General features: G+C 69.8%; 5 protein-coding genes across 5 annotated transcripts in view; 2 read left to right on the top strand and 3 right to left on the bottom strand.

Moving 5' to 3' along the window:
- The window catches only part of CHLNCDRAFT_141668 (hypothetical protein), a gene marked incomplete at both ends in the record, with an annotated part of 7,464 nt that extends 4,018 nt beyond the window's left edge, over positions 1-3,446 (bottom strand). The window contains 10 exons of the mRNA XM_005842913.1: positions 147-496; positions 662-728; positions 931-1,056; positions 1,256-1,313; positions 1,570-1,673; positions 2,115-2,213; positions 2,484-2,584; positions 2,787-2,839; positions 2,983-3,217; positions 3,433-3,446. Of these exons, the coding sequence (XP_005842975.1) occupies positions 147-496; positions 662-728; positions 931-1,056; positions 1,256-1,313; positions 1,570-1,673; positions 2,115-2,213; positions 2,484-2,584; positions 2,787-2,839; positions 2,983-3,217; positions 3,433-3,446 (1,207 nt within the window). The remainder of the gene's footprint in view (positions 1-146; positions 497-661; positions 729-930; positions 1,057-1,255; positions 1,314-1,569; positions 1,674-2,114; positions 2,214-2,483; positions 2,585-2,786; positions 2,840-2,982; positions 3,218-3,432) is intronic.
- Positions 3,447-4,203: 757 nt separating this feature from the next.
- CHLNCDRAFT_141667 (hypothetical protein) lies at positions 4,204-6,414 on the bottom strand (the record flags this gene model as incomplete). The annotated part of the gene is made up of 5 exons (XM_005842912.1): positions 4,204-4,609; positions 4,726-5,116; positions 5,297-5,884; positions 6,173-6,220; positions 6,372-6,414. The coding sequence occupies 5 exons, from the start codon at positions 6,412-6,414 to the stop codon at positions 4,204-4,206; spliced, it is 1,476 nt and encodes a 491-aa protein (XP_005842974.1).
- A 2,580-nt stretch (positions 6,415-8,994) lies between these two features.
- CHLNCDRAFT_141666 (hypothetical protein) lies at positions 8,995-11,381 on the bottom strand (the record flags this gene model as incomplete). The annotated part of the gene is made up of 5 exons (XM_005842911.1): positions 8,995-9,418; positions 9,533-10,115; positions 10,298-10,855; positions 11,158-11,208; positions 11,327-11,381. The coding sequence occupies 5 exons, from the start codon at positions 11,379-11,381 to the stop codon at positions 8,995-8,997; spliced, it is 1,671 nt and encodes a 556-aa protein (XP_005842973.1).
- A 1,485-nt stretch (positions 11,382-12,866) lies between these two features.
- Positions 12,867-16,878, top strand: CHLNCDRAFT_141665 (hypothetical protein; the record flags this gene model as incomplete). The annotated part of the gene is made up of 10 exons (XM_005842946.1): positions 12,867-12,905; positions 13,056-13,190; positions 13,467-14,162; positions 14,342-14,530; positions 14,745-14,831; positions 14,955-15,015; positions 15,164-15,312; positions 15,477-16,361; positions 16,526-16,622; positions 16,769-16,878. The coding sequence occupies 10 exons, from the start codon at positions 12,867-12,869 to the stop codon at positions 16,876-16,878; spliced, it is 2,448 nt and encodes an 815-aa protein (XP_005843008.1).
- Positions 16,879-17,501: 623 nt separating this feature from the next.
- The window catches only part of CHLNCDRAFT_141664 (hypothetical protein), a gene marked incomplete at both ends in the record, with an annotated part of 4,389 nt that continues 1,323 nt past the window's right edge, over positions 17,502-20,567 (top strand). The window contains 8 exons of the mRNA XM_005842945.1: positions 17,502-18,196; positions 18,455-18,520; positions 18,797-18,858; positions 19,039-19,153; positions 19,323-19,450; positions 19,636-19,839; positions 20,062-20,156; positions 20,236-20,291. Of these exons, the coding sequence (XP_005843007.1) occupies positions 17,502-18,196; positions 18,455-18,520; positions 18,797-18,858; positions 19,039-19,153; positions 19,323-19,450; positions 19,636-19,839; positions 20,062-20,156; positions 20,236-20,291 (1,421 nt within the window). The remainder of the gene's footprint in view (positions 18,197-18,454; positions 18,521-18,796; positions 18,859-19,038; positions 19,154-19,322; positions 19,451-19,635; positions 19,840-20,061; positions 20,157-20,235; positions 20,292-20,567) is intronic.

Genomic DNA, 20,567 nt, shown 5'->3' with positions numbered 1-20,567 from the left:
GGCGGCGGCGGCGGCGGCGGCCGTGGCGGCCATGGCGGCGGCGGCGGCGGCCGCGGCCTGTTGCCCCATGGCTGCTGAGGCAGAGTAATCCCCGCTGGCGCCGCCGCCCCGCAAGGGAGAGTCCCCTTCATACAGGCCCGCCCCACCACCGCCGCGGTACTCCCCGCTGGCGCTGGCGCTGGCGCTGGCGCTGCCAGAAGCGCTGCCCAGCCTGCCGCTGCCGCCGCTGCCGCCGTTGGAGTGCGCTGTGTCCTGGGCGCCGCCCGTCCCGACCCCGTTTGCCGCAAACTCGCCCTCCCCGCCCAGGCTGCTGCCGCTGCCGCTGGCGCGGTGGCGGGCGGCCAGCGCGCCGCGGCGGCCGCCGCCGCCGCCGCCGCCAAGGTCACCGCCGCCGCCCCTCTCTTCCAGCAGCTTGAGGAGGACGGGATCGTCGGGCAGGGGCTGCAGGGACGGCGGCGATGCACCCCAGAACGGGTGACCGCACAGCTCTGGCCACCTGCGGCAAGCAGGGAAGACAGGAGGAAAAAAAGGGTGCAGGCGAGAGGGAGAGTAGGAAGTTTGGGAAGGAGGGTTCGGGCGCCCGCAGTGCGGCATGGCGTGACGCCGTGGCGTTCGTGGGGTGAATGATACTGCACGCTGTACACACATGCGGTACACTCACGTGCAGCGGGACAGCGGGTCCTTGTCCAGCAGCCGCTCGATCAGGCCCTCCAGCTCCGGGCTGAGGCCTGCCGGGAAGAAAAGAAAGGAAGAAAGGAAGAAAGAATGGAAGAAAGAAAAAATCAGGAACACAGCAGGACGCAAGGCCGAATAGCGGGCGCACTGCACATCCCAGAATGTGGATGCAGCCGCACCCAAGCATCACCGGGCAGCAACCGCAGCCCCCACCACACATCACACGGGCGCCCCACACCCCATCGCGCCGCGCACCCGTGGGCAGCTGCGGGTGGTGGCCCAGTATGAGCGCGTTCAGCTGCTGGGTGGTGGCGGCGGCAAAGGGCGGCCGCCCGCTGGCGCACTCGTACAGGATGCAACCGAGGGCCCACAGGTCGGAGGCTGCGGGGGGGTGGGGGTGAGGGCAGGCAGGGGGCAGGGAGGCAGGCAGGGGGTGAGCAGGGGTGAGGGGAGGCAGGTGGGCATCGGCGGAGGGGAGGAGCAGGGGGCAGGCAGCGAATGGGCAGGTGGACGTGGGTGTGGAAAGGCAGGCGGCAGGCAGGCGGGCGGGCACAAGCCCCGCCGCAGGCCCCTGCCGCACCTGTGGTGTAGAAGCCAGGGGTGCGTACCGCCTCGGGGGCCAGGTAGTAAGGCGAGCCCTGCACAGGCGCGGTGGCGCAGAGGGGGAGAAGGGGAGCAGCGGCAGCAGCATCAGGTGTGCGTCCCCTGGAGGGCTTGCCCCCTGCAGCCCAATCCGCAGCGGGGCGCGGGCAGGCACGCAGCGTGCCGGCGGGGCCTGGGCAGCCAAACCAAACAGGCGTGGGCGGCTGCGGTGCGCCTGCTGAGCCAGGTGCCCTGCTGCAGCCGCCGCAGCCGCCGCCGCGGCAGCAACAGCAGCCGCCGCCGCCGCCGCACCTGCTGCATCTCGCGAAGCCCGTTGGGCAGCGTGGCCAGCTGGCGCTGCACCACCTCGGATCGCCGCGAGATGCCCAGCCCCCCCAGCCGCACCCGCCCGTTCTCTGCAGGCCAGGCCAGGCGTATGTGTGTGTGGGGTGGGGGGGTGGGGTGCCGCCCCAGAGCTGCAGCATGGGTGGAACAGTGAGCCTCGCGGCCCACCCACCAGCCCGCCCACTCGCCGGCGCCGGACACACGCAGCTGCCTGGCGCCGGCGCCCCGGGCCTGCCCCCTCGCCAGCCGCCACCGCCTCCTGCCCGCCTCGACGGCGGCATCCGTCGCCGCCGGCCGACACCGCCCTGGCCTCCCTCTCAACAATCCAGAGGAGGCACACCCAGTGCCGACCACACGCCCTGTGTGCGCAGGCCCTCCCGAACGCCCCCTGTGGCAGAGACGCTGCGTGCGACAATCACTCTGCCCTGTGTGTGCAGGCAGAGATGCTGCAGGCCCTGCCCGGCCCAGCCGCCGCCGTCACCCTCCCACACACACGCCCCTGCCTCCCTCACCGTCCAACAGGATGTTGGAGGGCTTGAGGTCGCAGTGCAGGATGCCGCGGGTGTGCAGGTGCTGCAGCGCCGCCGACAGGTCGCGACCCAGGCGCAGCACTGCGGGCAGGGGTTAGGGTTCAGGGTCGGGGTGGCGCCAGGGTGGGGCCAGGGCGGGGCTTGGCGGGCAGGGGAGCAGGCAGGCAGGCAGGCAGGCTGGCTGGCCAGCCGTGACAGCGGGGCTGCAGCACAGCCGCTGCGGTCCGGCGCGCCGAGCTTCCCCGCCCGCCGCCGCCAGCCCGGCGCGACGGCGCCGCCCGCCGCCCGCGGCGCCTCCCCACTGCACCCGCGGCGCCTGCGCGCTGCGCCCGCCGCCCAGGCAGGGCGCACCTGATGCCTCTGGCAGGCGGCCGTCTGAGCGCAGCAGAGACAGCAGGTCGCCGCCCACGCAGTACTCCAGTATCACCCACAGGTGGTTCTGGGTCTCGTACCTGCGGCGGTACCGGCGGTACGGCAGCGGTACATATACGCACAGGAGGGGCACAGCGCACGGGGCGGAGCAGGGAAGCGCAGTGCGGCAGCGGGCACACGACGTGGCGCGGCAGCGGCGGCCAGGGAAGCGCGGCGGCGGGCGGCTGCGGCAAATGAGATGCTCAAGCCTTGCTGCGGCTTTAGTGGCGCCCGGCGGCGCACCACGTGTGGAAGCGCAGCAGGTTGGGGTGGGCCAGGCTGTTCAGCACCTTGACCTGCAGGCACAGGCAGGCCAGCCAGGCAGCCAGCCGCAGTTGCCCGACTGCACTGTGGGCAGAAGAACCCGCACACACACCCCCGCTGGGGCCTCAGCCGCCCACGCCTGCTCCCGCCCAGCCCTGCGCCTGCTGCCAGCCACCCCCAGGCTGCTGCTCTGCAGCGACTCCACCACGGGCCGGACAGGGGTGGGCGCTGAGGCTGCCCCACGCATGCCGCCGCCGCCGCCGCCGCCGCCGCTGCCGGCACCCACCTCCTGCAGCACCCGCGGCTTCAGGTCCTTGCTGCACGCCTTCACCACCACATACTCCAGGCTCTGCTTCAGCCGCGCCTTGTACACCTTGCTCTGCCGCCCCCGCCCGATGATCTCGTGGATGCTGCGGCACGGGAGGCGCGAGGGTGGGCGAAGGGAGCAAATGCGTGCGGGCGGCGCGGGACGCGAGGGCGGCCCGGCAGCGGCGGCGGCGGGGTCGGGTGCGCGGCGCTCGCAGCGCCTCCTCCCTGCCGATGTGGGGATGGTACATGCTGCAGCTGCTGGTTTACGGTCGGGCGCTGCCCGCCCCCCGCCCAAACAGCGACACCCGCAGCTCACTGGTAATTGTTCATGTCGCCATTCAAATCGCTCGTCTCCGCTCCCTCATCACTCCCGCTACGATCGCCCTGCCGTCTTGCCCGCCCCGCGATCAGACAGGGGCGCCAAAGACTCGTTGCAGCCCAGCGCTTCGGTGTGCTTCTGCAACCGCTGCGCAAAACTCGGCAGCAAAATTCAGAGAGCCTGCGCGCATGCCTTGGTGGCGGCCACCTGGCGCCGCCGGCCGCCGCCCTCGAAGGCCTGAGCAGCAGCATGTACACCCACCGCTGGATGGACCGTGTCCCCCCACCCTCCTATCAAACTTGACAGAACACGTGGGGCGCCGTGTTGGCACCTGCTGGTTCGACCACCGCCTGCAGAGGCTTCCTGAGCACCGGATGCCCACTTCCCAGCAGATTGCCGCATTAACCTGACCCGCCCCTCGGAGCAGCAGAGGGATAGAGTCACTTAAAATGGGAACTCTGCCATAAAACAAATATAGGGAGCAGATATCAGTCAATGAGTACAGTCCCGCACGAATTGCGCGCCCTCCCGGAGATGGCAGGAGGGCGCCAGAAGGCAGAGGGGCATGCGCGGGCGCAGTCATGGAAGTGTGGCAGACGGCAGCTGGGCTAATTGTATTGGCAAGGGGATTTCAGGACAAAAACAGGAAAGAAGATGTGGAAGGTTTCTCAAGGACTTGGATGGCTGATTAGGAAAGGCATTTGGGGCTGCGAGAGATCAATAGACAGGTATGTGCGTGGCGGTAAAGTTGGGAGGCCAGCGGGCGCCCTACCACGGCGGGCAGACGGGGCCGGCAAAGGGGCTCTCCTGCTTGTTCACGCAGTTCCAGGTGCCCGTGTCGCCGTTGCACACCGCGTGCTCGATGTTGCTCAGCGCCTGGCGCTTGCCGGCAGAGTTGGGAGGGCACAGCTTGTTGTCGACGCAGCCGGTGCAGTAGGGGCTGCTTGCCGGCAAGAAGATGAAGTCCTCGCAGGCGCCCATGTTGCAGGAGCCCAGGCCGGTGGTGGTCTTGGTGGGCTTGGTGAGGTCCATGAGCTTCTGCTGGTAGCTCAGGTCCTCGGGAATGCCGCAGAAGAAGCAGGTCTTGCCGCACTTGAAGCCCTTGGCGCGGTCGCGCAGCACCTCATCGGCGGGGCAGCTGACAGAAGAGCCTGTGCACAGCTCGGGCTTATCGCTGCAGGCAGCGGAAGGAAGGCAAGGAATGGGTAAGGCACAATGGCGACCGTGTGCGGCAACAGGCATCCCGCTGGCGGCATGGCTGTGCAGGCGGGGCGCGGGCCCCATACGCACCACTTGTCGGTGGCGGCACGGCAGGTGTGGGTGGCGGGCTTGAACTCGTCCTCAGGGCAGGCAGCTGCGTTGCCGGGGCAGGTCTCAGGCTCATCGCAAATGCCAGCCGAGGCGCGGCACTCGGTGGTGGCAGGCTTGAACTGGTCCTCAGGGCAGGCAGCAGTGCTGCCGGTGCAGGTCTCAGGCTCATCGCAAATGCCAGCCGAGGCGCGGCACTCGGTGGTGGCAGGCTTGAACTGGTCCTCAGGGCAGGCAGCCGTGCTGCCGGTGCACATCTCAGGCTCGTCGCAAACGCCAGCCGAGGCGCGGCAGGTGTGGGTGGCAGGCTTGAACTCGTCCTCAGGGCAGGTGAGAGAAAGCCCATCACACGTTTCGGGCTCGTCACACGCGCCTGCGGGTTGGAGCAGATGCATGGCGCGCAAGGCATAAGACATCCCGCCAGCCAGCCATTTGGCCGCCCAATCTCTTGACCCGTCGCTTTTGGGCTGTGAGGCAGGCAGGTGCTAGAAAACCCCCAATGCATGCCCAGTGCCCGGCAGCAGGAGCTCCCAGCAGCAGCGGCAGCACGTACCGGCGGAGGCGCGGCACGTGTTGCCAGCCTTGGGCGCGGGGTTGCTGTAGCAGTTGCCGCTGGTGGTGTTGCAGGCGGCCGTGCCGCAGCCCGCGTTGAGGGCGGTCCTGCCAGCGCAGTCGGCATCCACCTGGCACTCGGGCGGGTTGCTGACGGGCGGGCCGCGGATGTCGGGGCAGGAGGAGAGGGCGATGGTGTAGGCGGAGACGTGGAGGGGCGCGTCGCAGCCGCCGCCGGCGCCGCCGCAGCAGGTGCCGGCGCCGGTCTTGGAGGGGCTGCCCGAGCAAACTACGTTGCCGGCGTTGGCGCCGTCGTGGAGCTGGAGGTTGATGGAGGTGGCGGTGTAGGGGACGGTGTAGTTGGCTGAGGTGGCCTCGTTGCACTTGTCGGTGGCGGCCTCCTTCGTGGCGCCGCCGCCGCCGCAGGCGTCCACGGTGCAGCCCGCGTCGCGGCAGCACACCCAGCTGACGGCTGCGCCCTTGCAGGAGCTGACGTCGATGACGACGGTGTAGGTGGAGGTGGTGGCGTTCAGCATCTTGCCGGCGCACTTGACGCAGTTGCTGGCGGAGGAGAACTGGCAGGCGGGAGCTGCGGGCAGGGCAGGGGCCGTGGCAGGGCAGGCAAGGGGAGGCGGGTCAGCGGTGGCTCAACAGAGGGGTGGGCAGGCGGGGGAGCGGGGCGCAGGAGGCCAGCCTGCAGCTGGCCTGCGAGCAGCTGTGCTGGCCACTGCGCTGCACGCCTGTAATTGCTGACAGTACGCCTCCGAAAGCAAGCACGCAAGCAAGCGGCTGCCTTGGTTACGGCCTGGCCAGCTGGCGAGGGCCGGCGGCGGCGCGGCCATTCAGCCATCCCGCACGCCGCCACACTGGCACTCACCCAGCAGCATCCTGCCCAGCCCGTTGCCATTGAAGGTGGGAGCAGCAGCTGCAGGCGGCAGGGGGCGGCGCGCCAGGCAGGGGTCAGAAGGCATGCGCGCGGGCGGCATGCGGCGGCCATCTGGCACATGCCTCTCTCTGGCGGCAGCAATGCCGCCGCCTTCCCCCGGCTGCCGCGGTGGCAGAGTTCACCCACTCACTTGCAAAAGACGCGCAGACCAGCAGTAGGGCCAACGCTGCCATCGTGAGCCTGACCATCGTGACTGCCGGGTGCACCCACGTGGTTGGGGCGGGCAGGGAGGCAGCGGAGGCGGGTGCCAGATGGAGAAAAATAGGTGCCAAGGAACAGCAATTGGCTGTTTATATGGGCGCAGAGCGAGGAAAGTTGACCCACAGTGTACGTTGCAACGCGTTGGGGGACGGTTCAGGGGACCCAAGGCCAAAAGGGGTTGCTAGATGCGAAGCCTCGGCGTTCGCTTCTATGGGGTTTGTCCCATCAAGGGCACTGGGATGCATCAATGTGTCCATACTTGCACTAGTCAGGAGCCTGCTGCAGCTGCAGGCTTACACCCCCCCCGCCACGGGACGGCCCGGGTGCCGGCGCCGCACCGGGCGCAAGCCTACTGCCCCCTCGCCGCGCCTCAAGCAGTTCCTCTTCCAACACTCCACCCAGGCACCCGCCAGGCTCTCAAACGCACATGACTGCTGAAGACGCCGCAGGCATCGTGGTTGGACCCAAGCTGGGCTGGCGTGGGCACCAGCAGCGCCGCCAGCCCACATGACAGTGCCGACCGCACGCACCTCGACAGCGGCCACCTGGGGGAATGGGGGAGGCAGATGCCCTGGCGCCTGCACCAGCTGACTGGCCATTTCGCACTGACGCAGGCGACCGCAGCAGGCCATGCAAACACGGCGGCACTGCAGGTCAAGCGCGGCCGCGGCCCCGCCGTCACTGGCCCCGCCACACACCATGGCGCTGTCATGCTCAGGGCGACCCAAAACAGGTGCAGGAGTCACATGGGGCAGGGCACCATCTGCTGCCCACATGCCACCCAGCCGCGCCGGCAGCAGCTGCCGGGTGGACAGGGCAGGCTGGCGGGGAGCACCTGCGGGCAAGGCAGGTCGGTGGCGGCGCACTGATCGGCCGCAGTGCAGGCATGCACGTGAGCGGGCAGGCGAGGGAGCGGGTGGGGCATGCACCCAAAGGAACATCCACCTGAGGCATCCAAGGCCGCCTGCCTGGCCTGTGAGGAAAGCTTCCCGATGGACCACAGAGCCGTGGGCTACCCGCTGCGCTACCCCACCCTGTACGGGCTGGCCGGGCGTCAGGTGTGCATCTGCTGCTCCGCCCACTTGTCTCCTTCTGCTGCGGGTGGCAGGTGAGGTGATGCCCCAGCCCAGAAGGCTGCAGCCTGCTGTCAGGCTGCCTGCCTGCTGTCAGCAGCCAGGTGGGTGCGTGCTGCCGACGCAACTCAAGGCGCTTCTCCGCCCAGCGGCAGCAGGCCGGCCGCTGCTGTTGCCATCTCCTGAGGTTGGCGGCACTGATTTCCGCAGCGCCACCCTGCGCTGGCAGGGCAGCAGGCAAAGCCACGCTCAAGGGCTGCTTCCAAAGACGGGCGGATAGCCACCGCAGCAGCTGCTCGAGCCGCAGCAACAGCAGGAGCAGCATGCGGCAGGGCAGGCGGTAGGAGACGCATGCCCCACACCGTCAGTGACGACAGGTAGGAAGACAGGTGCGAGACAAGCGCGCTGGCAGCCGCCGGCTCCTGCCGTGGAGTGCGAGCTCATCTGCGCCTGGGCCACGCTGCGCCACATGCGCTGCACCCATCCACTCCCATCCCACCCGGGGCAGCCGCGGGTGCTGAACCAACGTGGCGGGCGGCGGCGGGAGCGGCGGCAGCTTGGCAGGTCAGGCCGCGCTATCGCCACCGCTCCGCCTGTCGATTATCAATTGCAAGCCGGAGGAATGCCCATCATCAGCGGATAGCCTTGCAAAGCCTGGGGCTCGCAACGACAACCAATCCCCCAAGCGGGGCAGCTGCAGCTGGCATGCCGCTACGGTGCAACGCATGGCGGCAAGGAGGGCTCTGCAAAGTGGAAATCCAGCAGCGCTCGCTGAGTTGGCGTCTGCCGCGCACTGAGTTGGCGTCTGCCGCCTGCCAGCGAGGCGGCGGCACCAAGCCAGCAAGCGGCGCCACATTGTTGTTGCCGAGCAGCCAGCAGCAGGGCCAATACCCCTTAGCTTCAGCAGATTCATGAGATCTGCAGCGTGACCAGTGCACAGCCCAGCAGCAAACCCTGCCCTTCCCTGCACCCTACCCTGCCGTGCCGCCGCACACACGTTTCTGGCGCCCCTGTGCGAAAGCCCTGGCTGCCTCCACTCCAGTGGGGGCTCCCCTGCTGGAGTAACTGATGGTAGTAGCGTTGCAGTGCATTCAAGAACTGACACACATAAATCATTTGTTGACATCAATAAATAGTGAAATAGGGAAAACGGGGACAAAGAGGACGTGAAGGGGGAGCAGCGAGAGTGAGGCGGTGCAGGCCATGGGCGAACAGATGAAGGGGAACGATGGGAATGATCTGCGGGACGATGTGCGAGATTATGGAGTTCGGGGGGGGGGGGGGGGAGGGTGAAAAGGGGTATGGGGGAGAGAAAAATTATTGGGGAGAGAAAATTTATGCAGATGGGTGAGGGTTGGTCCCTCAACGGCAGGGCGCTTTCTCAGGAAAAACATGGCGGGGGCCTGAGGGCACAGTAACTGACAGATAACTAAGCAAGGGTCACGAGTTAAAAATGGCACGGGCAGGCATGCTTGCAGCTCAAGCATACCAGCTCCGCTGCGGGCAGACTTCCCCGGTGAAGGTGCCCTCCTGCTTGTTCACGCAGTTCCACCGCCAGTTGGTGGCGTCGCTGCTGATGCACTGGGCATGCTCAATGTTGCTCAGCCCCTGCCTCTTGCCGGCGAGGTTGGGCGGGCACGTGGTCTGGACGCAGCCGGTGCAGTAGGGGCTGCTTGCCGGCAAGAAGATGAAATCCTCGCAGGCGCCCATGTTGCAGGAGCCCAGGCCGGTGGTGGTCTTGGTGGGCTTGGTGAGGTCATTCTTCTTCTGCTCAAAGGTCAGCTCCTCGGGAATGCCGCAGAAGAAGCAGGTCTTGCCGCACTTGAAGCCCTTGGCGCGGTCGCGCAGCACCTTATCATCGGGGCAGCTGACAGAAGAACCGGTGCACAGCTCGGCCTTATCGCTGCAGGCAGCGGAAGGAAGGCAAGGAATGGGTAAGGCACAATGGCGACCGTGTGCGGCAACAGGCATCCCGCTGGCGGCATGGCTGTGCAGGCGGGGCGCGGGCACTACCCACCATGCATTGACCGCCGCGCGGCAGGTGTGGGTGGCGGGCTTGAACGCATCCTCAGGGCAGGTTGCCGCGTTGCCAGGGCAGTTCTCGGCCTCATCGCAGACGCCAGCCGAGGCGCGGCACTCGGTGGTGGCGGGCTTGAACACATCGGTGGGGCAGGCTGCCACGTTGCCGGGGCAGTTCTCTGCCACATCGCAGACGCCAGCCGAGGCGCGGCACTCGGTGGTGGCGGGCTTGAACACATCGGTGGGGCAGGCTGCCGCGTCGCCGGGGCAGTTCTCTGCCACATCGCAGACGCCAGCCGAGGCGCGGCACTCGGTGGTGGCGGGCTTGAACACATCGGTGGGGCAGGCTGCCGCGTCGCCGGGGCAGTTCTCTGCCACATCGCAGACGCCAGCCGAGGCGCGGCACTCGGTGGTGGCGGGCTTGAACACATCGGTGGGGCAGGCTGCCGCGTCGCCGGGGCAGTTCTCTGCCACATCGCAGACGCCAGCCGAGGCGCGGCACTCGGTGGTGGCGGGCGTGAACGCATCCTCAGGGCAGGTCGGAGAAAGCCCATCACACGTTTCGGGCTCATCACACGCGCCTGCGGGTTGGGGCAGATGCATGGCGCGCAAGGCATCAGACATCCCGCCAGCCAGCCAGGTGCCCGCCCAATCTCTTGACTCGTCGGTTTTGGGCTGTGAGGCAGGCAGCACACCCCAAGCATCCCCCATCCATGCCCAGTGCCCAGCAGCAGCAGCTCCCAGCAGCAGCAGCAGCACGTACCGGCGGAGGCGCGGCAGGTGGTGCCAGCCTTGGGCACGGGGTTGCTGTAGCACTTGCCGCTGGTGGTGTTGCAGGCGGCCACACCGCAGGCGGTGTTCAGGTCGGTCCTGCCGGCGCAGTTGGCGCTGGTGGTGCACTCGGCGGTGCTGACGGGCGGGTCGCGGCAGGCAGTGAGGGTGATGGTGTGGGTGCAGGCCTCGTCGCCGCCGCAGCACAGCTTGTCCTTGCCCTTGGCGCCGCCACCGCAGGCGATGCTGCCCGTCAGCTGGCCGTCGTGGATCTGGAGGGTGAGGGAGGTGGCGGCGGTGGCGAGGGTGTATGTGGCGGCGCGCAGCTCCTCGCAGTTGTCGTTGACCAGGTCCTCGGTGGCGCCGGCGTTGCTGGCCTTGCAGGAGTTGGCCACCAGGTCGCAGCCCGCGTCGCGGCAGCACATCCAGGACCAGGTGTCGCCGCTCTTGCAGCCCAGGCTGACGGTGACGGTCTTGGTGGGGCTGCCGGGGGTGCAGGTCTGGGTGGCGGTGACGCAGGTGGTCAGGTTGGCGCAGGTGAGGGAGGTTGCTGCAGGGCGGGCAGGGCGGGGTGGGGGGCGGGGGCAGGCAGGGGGAGGTGAGCTGGGAAATGGAGGGAGCGGATGTGCCAGCTGGCGGCCCGCGCGGCAGGGTCCCAGCGGCGCCCGCCGGCCCAGCGGCGCGCAGGGTGGCAGCATGCCATGCAAGGCCGGTCGGCTGCCAGGGGCGCTGCCCCGGCTGGCCGGCTGACACAAAGGAGGCTGCGGGTTGGTGATGGCGGCGCCGCACAGCGGTGCTGGAGCGCCACCCAGCAGCTGCCCTTCCCGCACCCCAGCAGGCGCTGCCACTCACCCTGCAGCCTCCTCCCCATGCCCAGGGCGTTGAAGGGGCGTGGAGCGGCGCCTGCAGAGGCACAAGCATGAGCGGGTCGGTAAAGGACGCGGCCGGCTGCCACCCGCCCTGTCCGCCACGATGCGCGGGTTTCCCGGCGGCTGAGGCCGTGACCCGGTGCCTCACTCACTTGCACAGGTCGCGCAGGCCAGCAGGAGGGCCAGCGACGCGAGGTGGAGCCGCATCGTGGTGGGTGTGGGCGGGTGACGGCGGGGCGCTGTTGGGGACGCTTGCAGGCGGTCACCGCTGCTCAACTGGAGTGCGGAGGCCTCGTGGGAAGGGAGATTGAGTAGTGGATGGTGTACGTCGAAGGACGCAAAAGTCCTTGCATGGCGGCGAGGCACAGCTGCCCCTCAACTTCCTTAGACACATAAGGGGTTTTCTTCGCCCACAGTTAGTATTTATTGAAGATCTCGCTGCCATTGAACACCTGAGTATGTGCTTAGTGGGTTTCGCGGCCCCTTAAGGATGCAAGGCACGTCGGCAAGCCCCCGTCCCACGTGCAGTACTCAGATCAGACCGATAACAGCCCCCCTTGATGGCGAACGGGTTCTCCGCTTATCCTGCCCCTACCTTACCTCCAAGCCCATCCTCATGCCCCCTTCGACCCGCATTGACCCGCACCCTTGCCTGGGCCGCTGCTGGTGCCGCCGCGGAGCGCGACCCTGCACCGCACGCCCGCCCAGGCGGCAAGGCTGCTGCCACCACCAGCAACAGCGGTAGCCCTTGCCAATTGGCGCCCCAGCCTGGGTCGGCACATGTCGACTGGCAGGCAGGCGGCACGGGGATGCAGCCTGTCGAGCAGCGTTATGGCGGTGGTGTGCGGGGCGCGCTGCGTGGTGAGCGCTGGCGCCGCTGCGGCAGCGGCCCCAACCCAGACGGGTGGTGGACTTGGCCCAGCGGAGGGGTTGACAGGGTAGGAGGAAGCAGCGGGTGTGTGGATTTATAGCAGACTGGACGGGGGGCATGGCTGGCCACGGTGCACACGGCCAGCTCGGGTCGGTGCTGCTTCGCCATCTCATGTGGATGATCCGCCACATCCGCTGCGCACACGCCGCCGAGCACGCACACGCCGCAGCAGGGTGAGCGGAGGCCAACGTCCGCTGGTGACACCTACCAGCGGAGAGTGCTGGCAGGAGGTGAGAGGTGGAGCTTGCGGGGGTGCAGCGTGTGCTGGAGGAGGCGGGCGGCCGCCTGAGCAGCCAGGTTGCGTTGGCTGCCCTTGCTGAAGGGAAGCAGCGCAACCGCAGCTGCACCTGCTGAGCGAATTTTGCCGCCATAAGAAGGTCCACGGTCCATCAATATTCCCGCTTTCTTCCTGGCTCCCCACAGCCTTGGAACGCTCCCAGAGCCTCCTTCTCCTCACTTCAAGCACGCAGTCGAGCACGGGGCACCAGGGCGCACCAGCAGATGCCAGCAGCGGCCGTGGCTGCCAGTTTGCTGCTGGAGCAGCCGGGGCGCCCGCCCCAGCAGCCAGGGAGGTGTGTATGACGAGCGCAGGGCGCCAGCAGCAGGAGGTGCAGGCTGCTGCCGAGGCCTGCGCCGAAAGAGCGCCCCGCAGCGCCGAGCGGCGGCGGCCACCGCCACCGCCTGCGGAGCTGGCCGGGCGGGGTGCCCCTCGCGCAGCGCCTGCTGCTGATCAGGGTGCCGAAGCCGAGCACGCTGCCGAGATGCGGCAGAGAGCAGAGGACCTGTGGCGAAGGTTGCAGGTGGGGGGGAGGCCGCCTGGTCTGGCAGGTTCTTTCCCACCTTGACCTTACACTTGCCTGGGGCTCCGAGTCGGAGCCTGGGCTGCCCGCATGCGCAGCGGCGCTCCCCTAGTCCCAACGCCACCACCCGCCCCCTGCACCGCCACGCAGGTGGAGCAGGCGGCGCGGGCGGCGGCCCAGCAGCTGCTGTGCGAGGTGCAGGAGCAGCACAACGCCGCCGTGGGCGAGGCGGAGGCGGCGTGGCGGCAGCGCACCGCGCTGGCTGACCAGCTGCAGGCGCTGCAGGTGGGCTGCCGCCGCTGCTGCCGCCGCCGGTCACGCTCGGAGCTGCCGCTCTGAGGCTGCTGGGGCAGCTGCGGACGCTTCAAAGCAAGTTGCTCAGGGTGCAGGCACGCCCCGCTCCCCCGCCCGCTCTTCCCGATACAACTTGGCGGCGTGCTGCCGCACCCCATGGGGAACCAGGGCCTGCGGAGGTTCTCCCTTCACCTTTAGCTGTGCCGAGGGTGAAGGTGGCAGTGCCTGTGCCCCACAGGCACGCCTCCCTCCTGCCCTGCCCTGCAGGGCCGCTACGCGGGCCTGGCCGACTTTGTGTGGCACCTGGACCTGAGCCAGCTGGAGCCCGGCGGGGTGGCGGCTGCGGCCAAGGCGGCGACAGCCGCCACGCACGCCGCGATGGCGAGCGGCGGCGGCGCCGCCGGCAGTGCAGCAGCCTCGCTGCTCCCGTTCGGCGGGCTGCGCCTGCCGCGGGCTGAGCAGCAGGCCGCGGCCGACGCGGCTGCTGCCGGTGAAGTCCAGTCCACCGGCGCGCAGCAGCTGGTGCTGGCGCTGGCTGCCTCGCAGCAGGCGGCGGCTGAGCTGGCGGCTGAGCTGGCGGGGGCGCAGCGGGAGCGTGGCGCCCTGCTGCGCCGCCTGCACAGCGCCGAGCACCGCCTGCCCTCCCACCACCACCCCGGCCCTGGGGCGCGCGCCCAGGCTGGGGCCGGCTCAACGCTGGGCGAGGGCTGCACCGAGGCGGCGGCGGTGGCCCGGGACCCGCCGCCGGCGCCGCCTGCCGGCCTGCCGCTGCCCGCCGGGGCGGCCCAGCCCAGCATGCAGCAGCTGCTGGGGGGCCTCAGCAGCCTGGCAACCGACCTGGGTGCCGGCGCTGCTAGCGACAGCGGTCCTGCCGCTGGCAGTCTTGCTGCCGGCGGCGCCAGCGAGGGGTGGGGCCCGCCGGCAGCTACCCGGCAGCTGCTGCACTACTGCGCAGAGCTGCAGGTGCGGTTGCATCCCCGTGCCTGTGTGCCTTCGACGGGGGAGTAGAGCGGACCCCCCCCCGTCGAAACGCTGGGGAGACGGATCAAGATGGCAACAAGCCACCCCCCAGCCTGCTCCCGGATGACTGTCACTGGCAAGGGCTCTGTGCCTCCTGGGCTGCCTGCCGGCCCTCCCTGCAGGCCCGAGTGGATGCCCTGTGCGACCAGGCCGCCGCCTCTGCCGCCGCCGCCGCCCAGCTGCGCTCGCTGCTGGAGGCGGAGCGGCGCGGGCGGCGCGCGGCGGAGCAGGCGGCGGCGGCGTGCGGCGCGGGGCGGCGTGCGGCGTGGCAGGAGCGGCAGCACCTGAGGAAGCTTGTGGGGGAGCTGGAGGTGGGGGCTCATGAGCCGCCAGGCTGCCAGCCGTGTCTGGCCTGGGGCTGGGGTGTGGTGGTGTGGGATACTCGGGGCTAAGTGCGCACGCCCTGCAGCTGCCAGCAAGAGCCACAAAGGACCGGGTGTCCCGGGAGGGCCCTCGCCGGTATCCCAGCCCCCACCTTCCGCCCACCTTCCTGCCATCCCTGCCCCTCCTCTCCCTCTGCCCCAGGACCTGGTCCTGGCAGCCATCAGCGAGGCAGACAGCACGCGCAACCTGCTGGCGCGGCTGTCAGCTGCCGAGGAAGGCGGCGGCGGGGTGAGGCCGCTGCCGCACGCCGCCGCCGCCGCTGCCGCCGCGCGTGCAGCGAGGGAACGCTTTTGTTGCCGCATCTCCGGCCGCAGTTGCAGTGCACCTTAAGCTTCCTGTGCACCCCTGCAGCGCATGCGGCTGGGAGAGCTGTGGACGAAGCTTCTCGAGGCGGAGCAGAGAGCCACAGCTGGTGCGGCGTGCGCACGTGCCCCCCCATATCTCCCTCTGTGCACCCCCACATCTCCCTCTACCCTGCCTGCCTCCACTCTGCGTTTGCTGTGCCCCTCCGCATCTTGACTACCGGCCTCCTGCCTCTCTCCTCCTGCCTGTGCCTGCAGCGCTGCGCTTCCCCATGCCCGCTCCCGCCGCCGGCGAGGGGCCTCAGCAGGGAGGGCTGCTGGAGGCATGGCGCCAGCTGGAAGCAGCCACACAAGCGACACCCCAGGGCGAGCGGCGGGAGCTGGGCCGCCAGCTGTCACAGCGCAGGGTGGGTGGGGCGCCGATCTTCGCACTGCTGCGGGGAATCGTGTGCTCAAGCCTGTTTGTGGCCCCTATGCTGGCGGCTCATGCATGTCGCTGCCGCCGAGGCCCTCCGGGCCAGGCTGGATGCAGTCCTTGCTAAAGAGCTACCCACTCTGCCCCCGCCTGCAGCCCAGCAGCCTGCGAGAGCGCATGGAGGAGCTCAGCCGGCGCTTCAGCTCCGCCGTAGGACCAGATGCCAGCGAGGCGGCGGGCGCTGACGTGGCGCCAGCGGGCGCCCAGCTGGCGGCGGAGCCAGACGCTCTCGGCTCGCCCTTTGCCCAGCCCTCGGCGCGGCCCGCCTCCCCTCCTTGCAACGATGAGTGGCCGGCTGCGCCGCCGAGCCCACTGCCAGTCCAGGATGCCATTCTGCAGCAGCAGCCGCTGGCCACCCCATCCGTCGGCGCAGCAGCAGCGGCGGCGGCAGCTTGCAGCAGCGGCAGCCAGGCCCTGGTGGGGGAGCAGGGCGGGAGGCAGAGGCTGGATGTGGCAGAGCGCTTCAACAGCCTGCTTTCCAGCTTCCACCTCCGCCTCAACAGCCTGGCAGGGATTCCTACAGAGCCAGCAGACAAGCCTGGTGCGGAAGCAGCGCCAGCGGCGGCATTACAGGAGGAGCGCGCCGAGGCGCCGGCTGGCATCCACACGCCACAGCCAGCTGACCACCCGGCAGGGGGGTGGCTGGGCGGGCCTGAGGAGCAGGCTGGCGGCGGGGGTACAGCCGCCGTGCCTGCCGCCGTTCCCGGAGCGCTGTTCGCCTGGGAGAGCTCTGGGGCCGGCCTGACAACCCACGCGGCACAGCTCTGGGTTGCTGCAGAGCCAGTCGAGCCAGCAGTTCCCGGCGGGACCAGCACTGGCGGCACTGCCATGCTGGAGAAGCCCGCCAGCCTCCTCCGGCCTGGCTCGGCAGCGTCTGCCGCCATGCAGACAGACCCTGCCGTGGTGCCCGAGGGCGTGTACCTGCGGGCAGCGCCTGGCGGGGGCTGCAGCGGGGGCCTGCTTGCGCGTCTGGTCCCGCGGGTGTGTGCTGGGCGTGTGCCATGCCGGCATGCTGCCTGCTGTGCCCTGCTGCGCATGGATCCCTCCAATGCACTTTATGCGCTGGTTGGTGCAGTGGTTGCAGACGTGCGCGGCACTGATGAAAGCCAAAGCACCCTGCGCCTTGCTCGACCCCTGCTGTGCAGCCGCTGCGCGTGGCGGCAGCCTACCTGGCCGCCCTGCTCCTGCTCCCCGCCAACCGCCTGCTGCTCAACCGCTGCACCGCCGCGCTGACGGCAGCTGGTGAGTGACCGCAGCGCGAATGGCGACAGACTGAAGAGTGGTGGGAGCAAATGGCGACAGGGTGAGAGTGGTGGGAGTGGCTCGAGAGTGCCCCGCTGCTGGGAGGCACCACGACCCAAGGCACGCTGCCTGCCGTCTCCTTGCAGTGAGCATGATTGCGGGGCTGGCGTGGTGCCTGGCACTCTGGTCCCTCGCTCACCTGGCTGCGTTGCGGCAGCGCCGCCACGCCGGCAGGCTGGCGAGCCCGGAGCCCTAGATGGCAAGCAGCAGGCTGCTGTGAGATCCAGCTCCAGAGTCAACAGGAACGGCCGTGAAAGTGCATTCTGTGCATGCGTTTTGGTTCTAGTGGATGACTTGTAAGTGCAGACTCAGCAGCAACCACACCGCCCTTCCTGGCGCCGCTCAATACGTTGGCGGCGGCACCAGCCACATCTTGTGTGACTGCCCAGCTGTGGTCACGATAAAAGCAGTAGCCTGTGGCGATCCCCGCAGGTTGCAGAGCTGCAAGAGCTTGCAGAGCTGTCGGAGCTCTCCGACATTCGGCGGCATGTTGACGGCAGCAGAGGTGGAGCGTTGCAAGCGCTCCCGGACGAGGGAGGCCCGCGATCGCCGCAAATTGCTCCCCGTGGGCGGCGTTTCTTGCGTTTTCCTCCCCCGGCTGAGCTGGCCAGGATTTGCTGCTATCCCTGCCCTCAGCATCCCAAAGACGCCAGCACTGTGTGCAGATCGCATCTGTGGCCATCGGTGACAGGGAGGCCCCGTTCGGGAAAACCGCCGAAAGTGTTCAAGTTGTCGTTCCCTTCCCGCTGCCCGCCGTACCGAATTGCAGCCTGGGGCTGCGCTGGCGATCGGCCCCGCTGCAGCGTTGCCGCCTTAAAGATGGCGATTGCTCTGCTGTCGGTGCCCACAACGCCCTCTCTAGCAGCCCTGCGGCCTGCCCAGGCGGCCCCAGGATCGCAGCCACGTGTCCTGCCGCAGCGCCAGCAGCAGCAGCAGCAGTGGCGGCGGCGGCGGCGGTGTGGCGGCCCGCGGCGGCGGCTCGCGGCGGCGGCGGCGGCGGGAGCAGCGGAAGCGGCGGGCGCGGCGCCGGCGGGCCACAGCGCGCAGCCTTGGATCAACCCTGCCGCGCTGCGCAAGGTGACCGCGGCGGCAGACGCCAACGAAGCCCTCGACCTGCTGTGCTCCGAGCTCTGCTGCAGCGGCTTCCCCGGCGCCGCCCAGCCTCGGCTGGAGGAGGGGCAGTGCCGCGAGCTGCTGCTGGCGGCCCTGGACCGCGGCAACTCGGCGCTGGCACTGTCCGTGTTTCGCGCCATGAGCTCCGCGGCGGCAGCCGGCAGCGGCAGCGCCTCCTCCCTCCTCGCGTCCCTCGACGGCGACGCGGCCGGCGGCGGCGGCGGCCCCGGCCTGGCCTGGCCGCCAGCCTCCATCCAGACGGCGGCGGCGCTGGTGGTGGGGCTGTCGCGGGTGCTGCTCACGCGGGAAGCCATCGCGCTGATCAACTCTGTCCGCAGCCGCGGCCTGGCATCGACAGAAGACGTGTGCTTTGGGCACGTCGTGGGGTGCCCGCAGGACGGGTGAGGCTGCCGCCCGCTGCTGTTGCAGCGCACGCGTGCGCTGCCGGGGAGGGTGGCTGGCGGCGCGGCGGCCGCGCTGGGAGAGCTGCCGGCGGGCGATGAGAGGGGCGCCGGCAACTGGCGGCACCGCCCCGCCTCTTCCCGGCCTCGGCTGTCCCTGTGGGCTGCCTGCTGCTGGAGCTGGGCTGTCAGCCGCCGTGCCGCCGCTCACGCCCCTCCTGTCGCCTGCCCCTTCCTTCCTGTCCCTGCCTGCCGCAGCACCAAGCCGCTGGCTGTGGTGCAGCCTCAGGAGGGAGTCAAGACGGTGGCAGACTCGTTCAGCAGGTGGGCTATGAGCTGTAAGAGTGTGCCTGGCTTGTGTCGTGGGTGCATGTGTTTGTCTGTGTTGTGTATGTGCATGTGTGCGCCTGTGTTGTGTGCGTGCGTGCGTCTGTGTTGGCAGCGGGCACAGCCAGCTGGCATGCAGCCTGCGGCGGCCGCCCACTGGGCCCCCTGGTGTTGCCTGCCACCCGAGGCGCGCTGCCCGTGCCTCGTCGGCTCCGCTCCTCACCGGCGCGGGTTTCTGGCACTGCCCCATGGCACCACCCCATGGTACCGCAGGTACGAGTACGAGCTGTTCTCCGGCCAAGTGGCGGCAGCCACCTCCGAGTCCCTTGTGTCGGGTGAGCGGCGCTGGGGCGGGAATGGGTGGCATTGGCGGCATGGCAGGGGTGCCGGGGGTGCAGGGACGGCGCTCGTGCATGCCTGGCTTGGGCGCAGGCACGGCGGGCAGGCTTGCAGGCGCGACTGCGGCCGAACAACTCTGCCATCCACCCTGCCATCCGCCCTGTGCTGCGCCGCAGACCAGAACTGGCTGCTGGCGGCGGCGCGGCGCGTGGGCCTGCTGCGGCGCCCCGCGGTGGGAGCCGCGCACACGCTGCTGATTGAGACGCCCTCGGGGCAGCAGCGCACGTTTAGGTGCGGGGGCTGGGGCCGGCGGGCGCTGTCCAGGGCCGCGGCGTGGGCGCCGTGCGCGCTGCGGCGCTGTAATTGACAGGGCCTGTGGCAGCCCTGGCTGCGGTGCTGGTGCGCTGGCTGCTGACGCTGCCCGCCTGCCTACCTGCCTGCCTTCGTCCCCCTTGTGCAGAGTGGGCACCCCCACCGCCGACGTTCCCGCCAAGGTCGGCGACCGAGTGACGGTGGTGTGCGCCCCGCAGCGCTCCCTGCTGGCCCAGCGGCGGCTGCTCAGCGCGGCGCCGCACGGCACCAAGCCAGGTGGGGGCGTGTGGCTGGCTGCGTGGACGTGCGTGGGAGTGGGAGCCTCCAGCCAAGATTCGCTCCTCCAGCCCTGGTGCACCAGCCCTGTGCAAGTTCCGACCTGCCCCCCGCGTGCCGGCTCCGCGCCCAGTGTGGCTCCGCCTGGCGACCCCCTGACCCTGCTCCACACCTGCTCCTCGCAGGCGAGGCGCTGTCTCTGAGCAACCACACCACGCGCAGCGAGTGTGCGCTGCTGCGGCCGCCGGGGCCCGGCGCCAGCGGCGGCCTGCCCAGCTGGGCGCTGCCTGCGGCGGTGGTGCTGAGCGCGGGGGATGCGGCCACCAGCCTGATCGACCCTGCGCTGCCACTGATTGCGGCGGGCGCGGTGGTTGCGACGGTCGCGTCAGGTGGGCGCGCCTGCAGCGCGGGTGTAGTGTAGCTGGGCGGCCCTGTGTGAGGCGGGTCGTGCGGAGGAGTGGGCGGCCTGGGCCGGGGGCTGAGGAGTGGCGGGGCTGTTTTGGGGCTGTCAAGCCAGCAGGTGTTCGCGACTTGTGTGCGTCGGCATGCTGAGCCCCACTCCACGCCGGCCTCCCTGCGCCACCCCTCTCCCCGCCCGCGTCGCCCCGCAGGCGTGGCCGGCAACGCGCTGCTGCTGCCGCGCCTCAAGCAGCTGCCGGCCCGGGCCCTGGAGGTGCAGGCGACCCGCCAGAGGCTGCTGGGCCAGGTGCGGCGCCGCGGGGCGGGCAGTGTGTGTTGCGGGCCTGGCGCATCGGCCGCCGCCGGCGCGCTGCCTCCGCCGCCAGCCTCCCGACTGCTTGTATGGGCTGCTGCTTGGTTGTGTGGGCTTCTGCCTGCCTGTGTGGGCTGCTGCCTGCTTGCGTGCGTGTGGCTGCTGGTTCCCCTTCCTGGGCCTGAGTCCCTGCTGTTGGACCCGGCCTCCAAGCCCCCCCTGCCCCTGCCTGGCAGCCCATCCCGCGCCGGCGTGGTCACCCCCCTGCCTCCTTGCCCGACCCCCAGTCCCGTCCCCCTCCTCCCAGCGCCCTCCCACACTCCTTCCTCACTTTTCTTTCTTTCCACCCCTCCTTGCAGCACACGGAGCTGGAGGGGCGCATCAACCGAGCTGGTGGAGGGAGCG

This window comes from Chlorella variabilis, assembly GCF_000147415.1.
Source record: "Chlorella variabilis unplaced genomic scaffold CHLNCscaffold_37, whole genome shotgun sequence".
Taxonomy (NCBI): Eukaryota; Viridiplantae; Chlorophyta; class Trebouxiophyceae; order Chlorellales; family Chlorellaceae; genus Chlorella; species Chlorella variabilis.
Note: the sequence above shows the minus strand (reverse complement) of the source record. Positions and strands in the feature narration are given on the sequence as shown.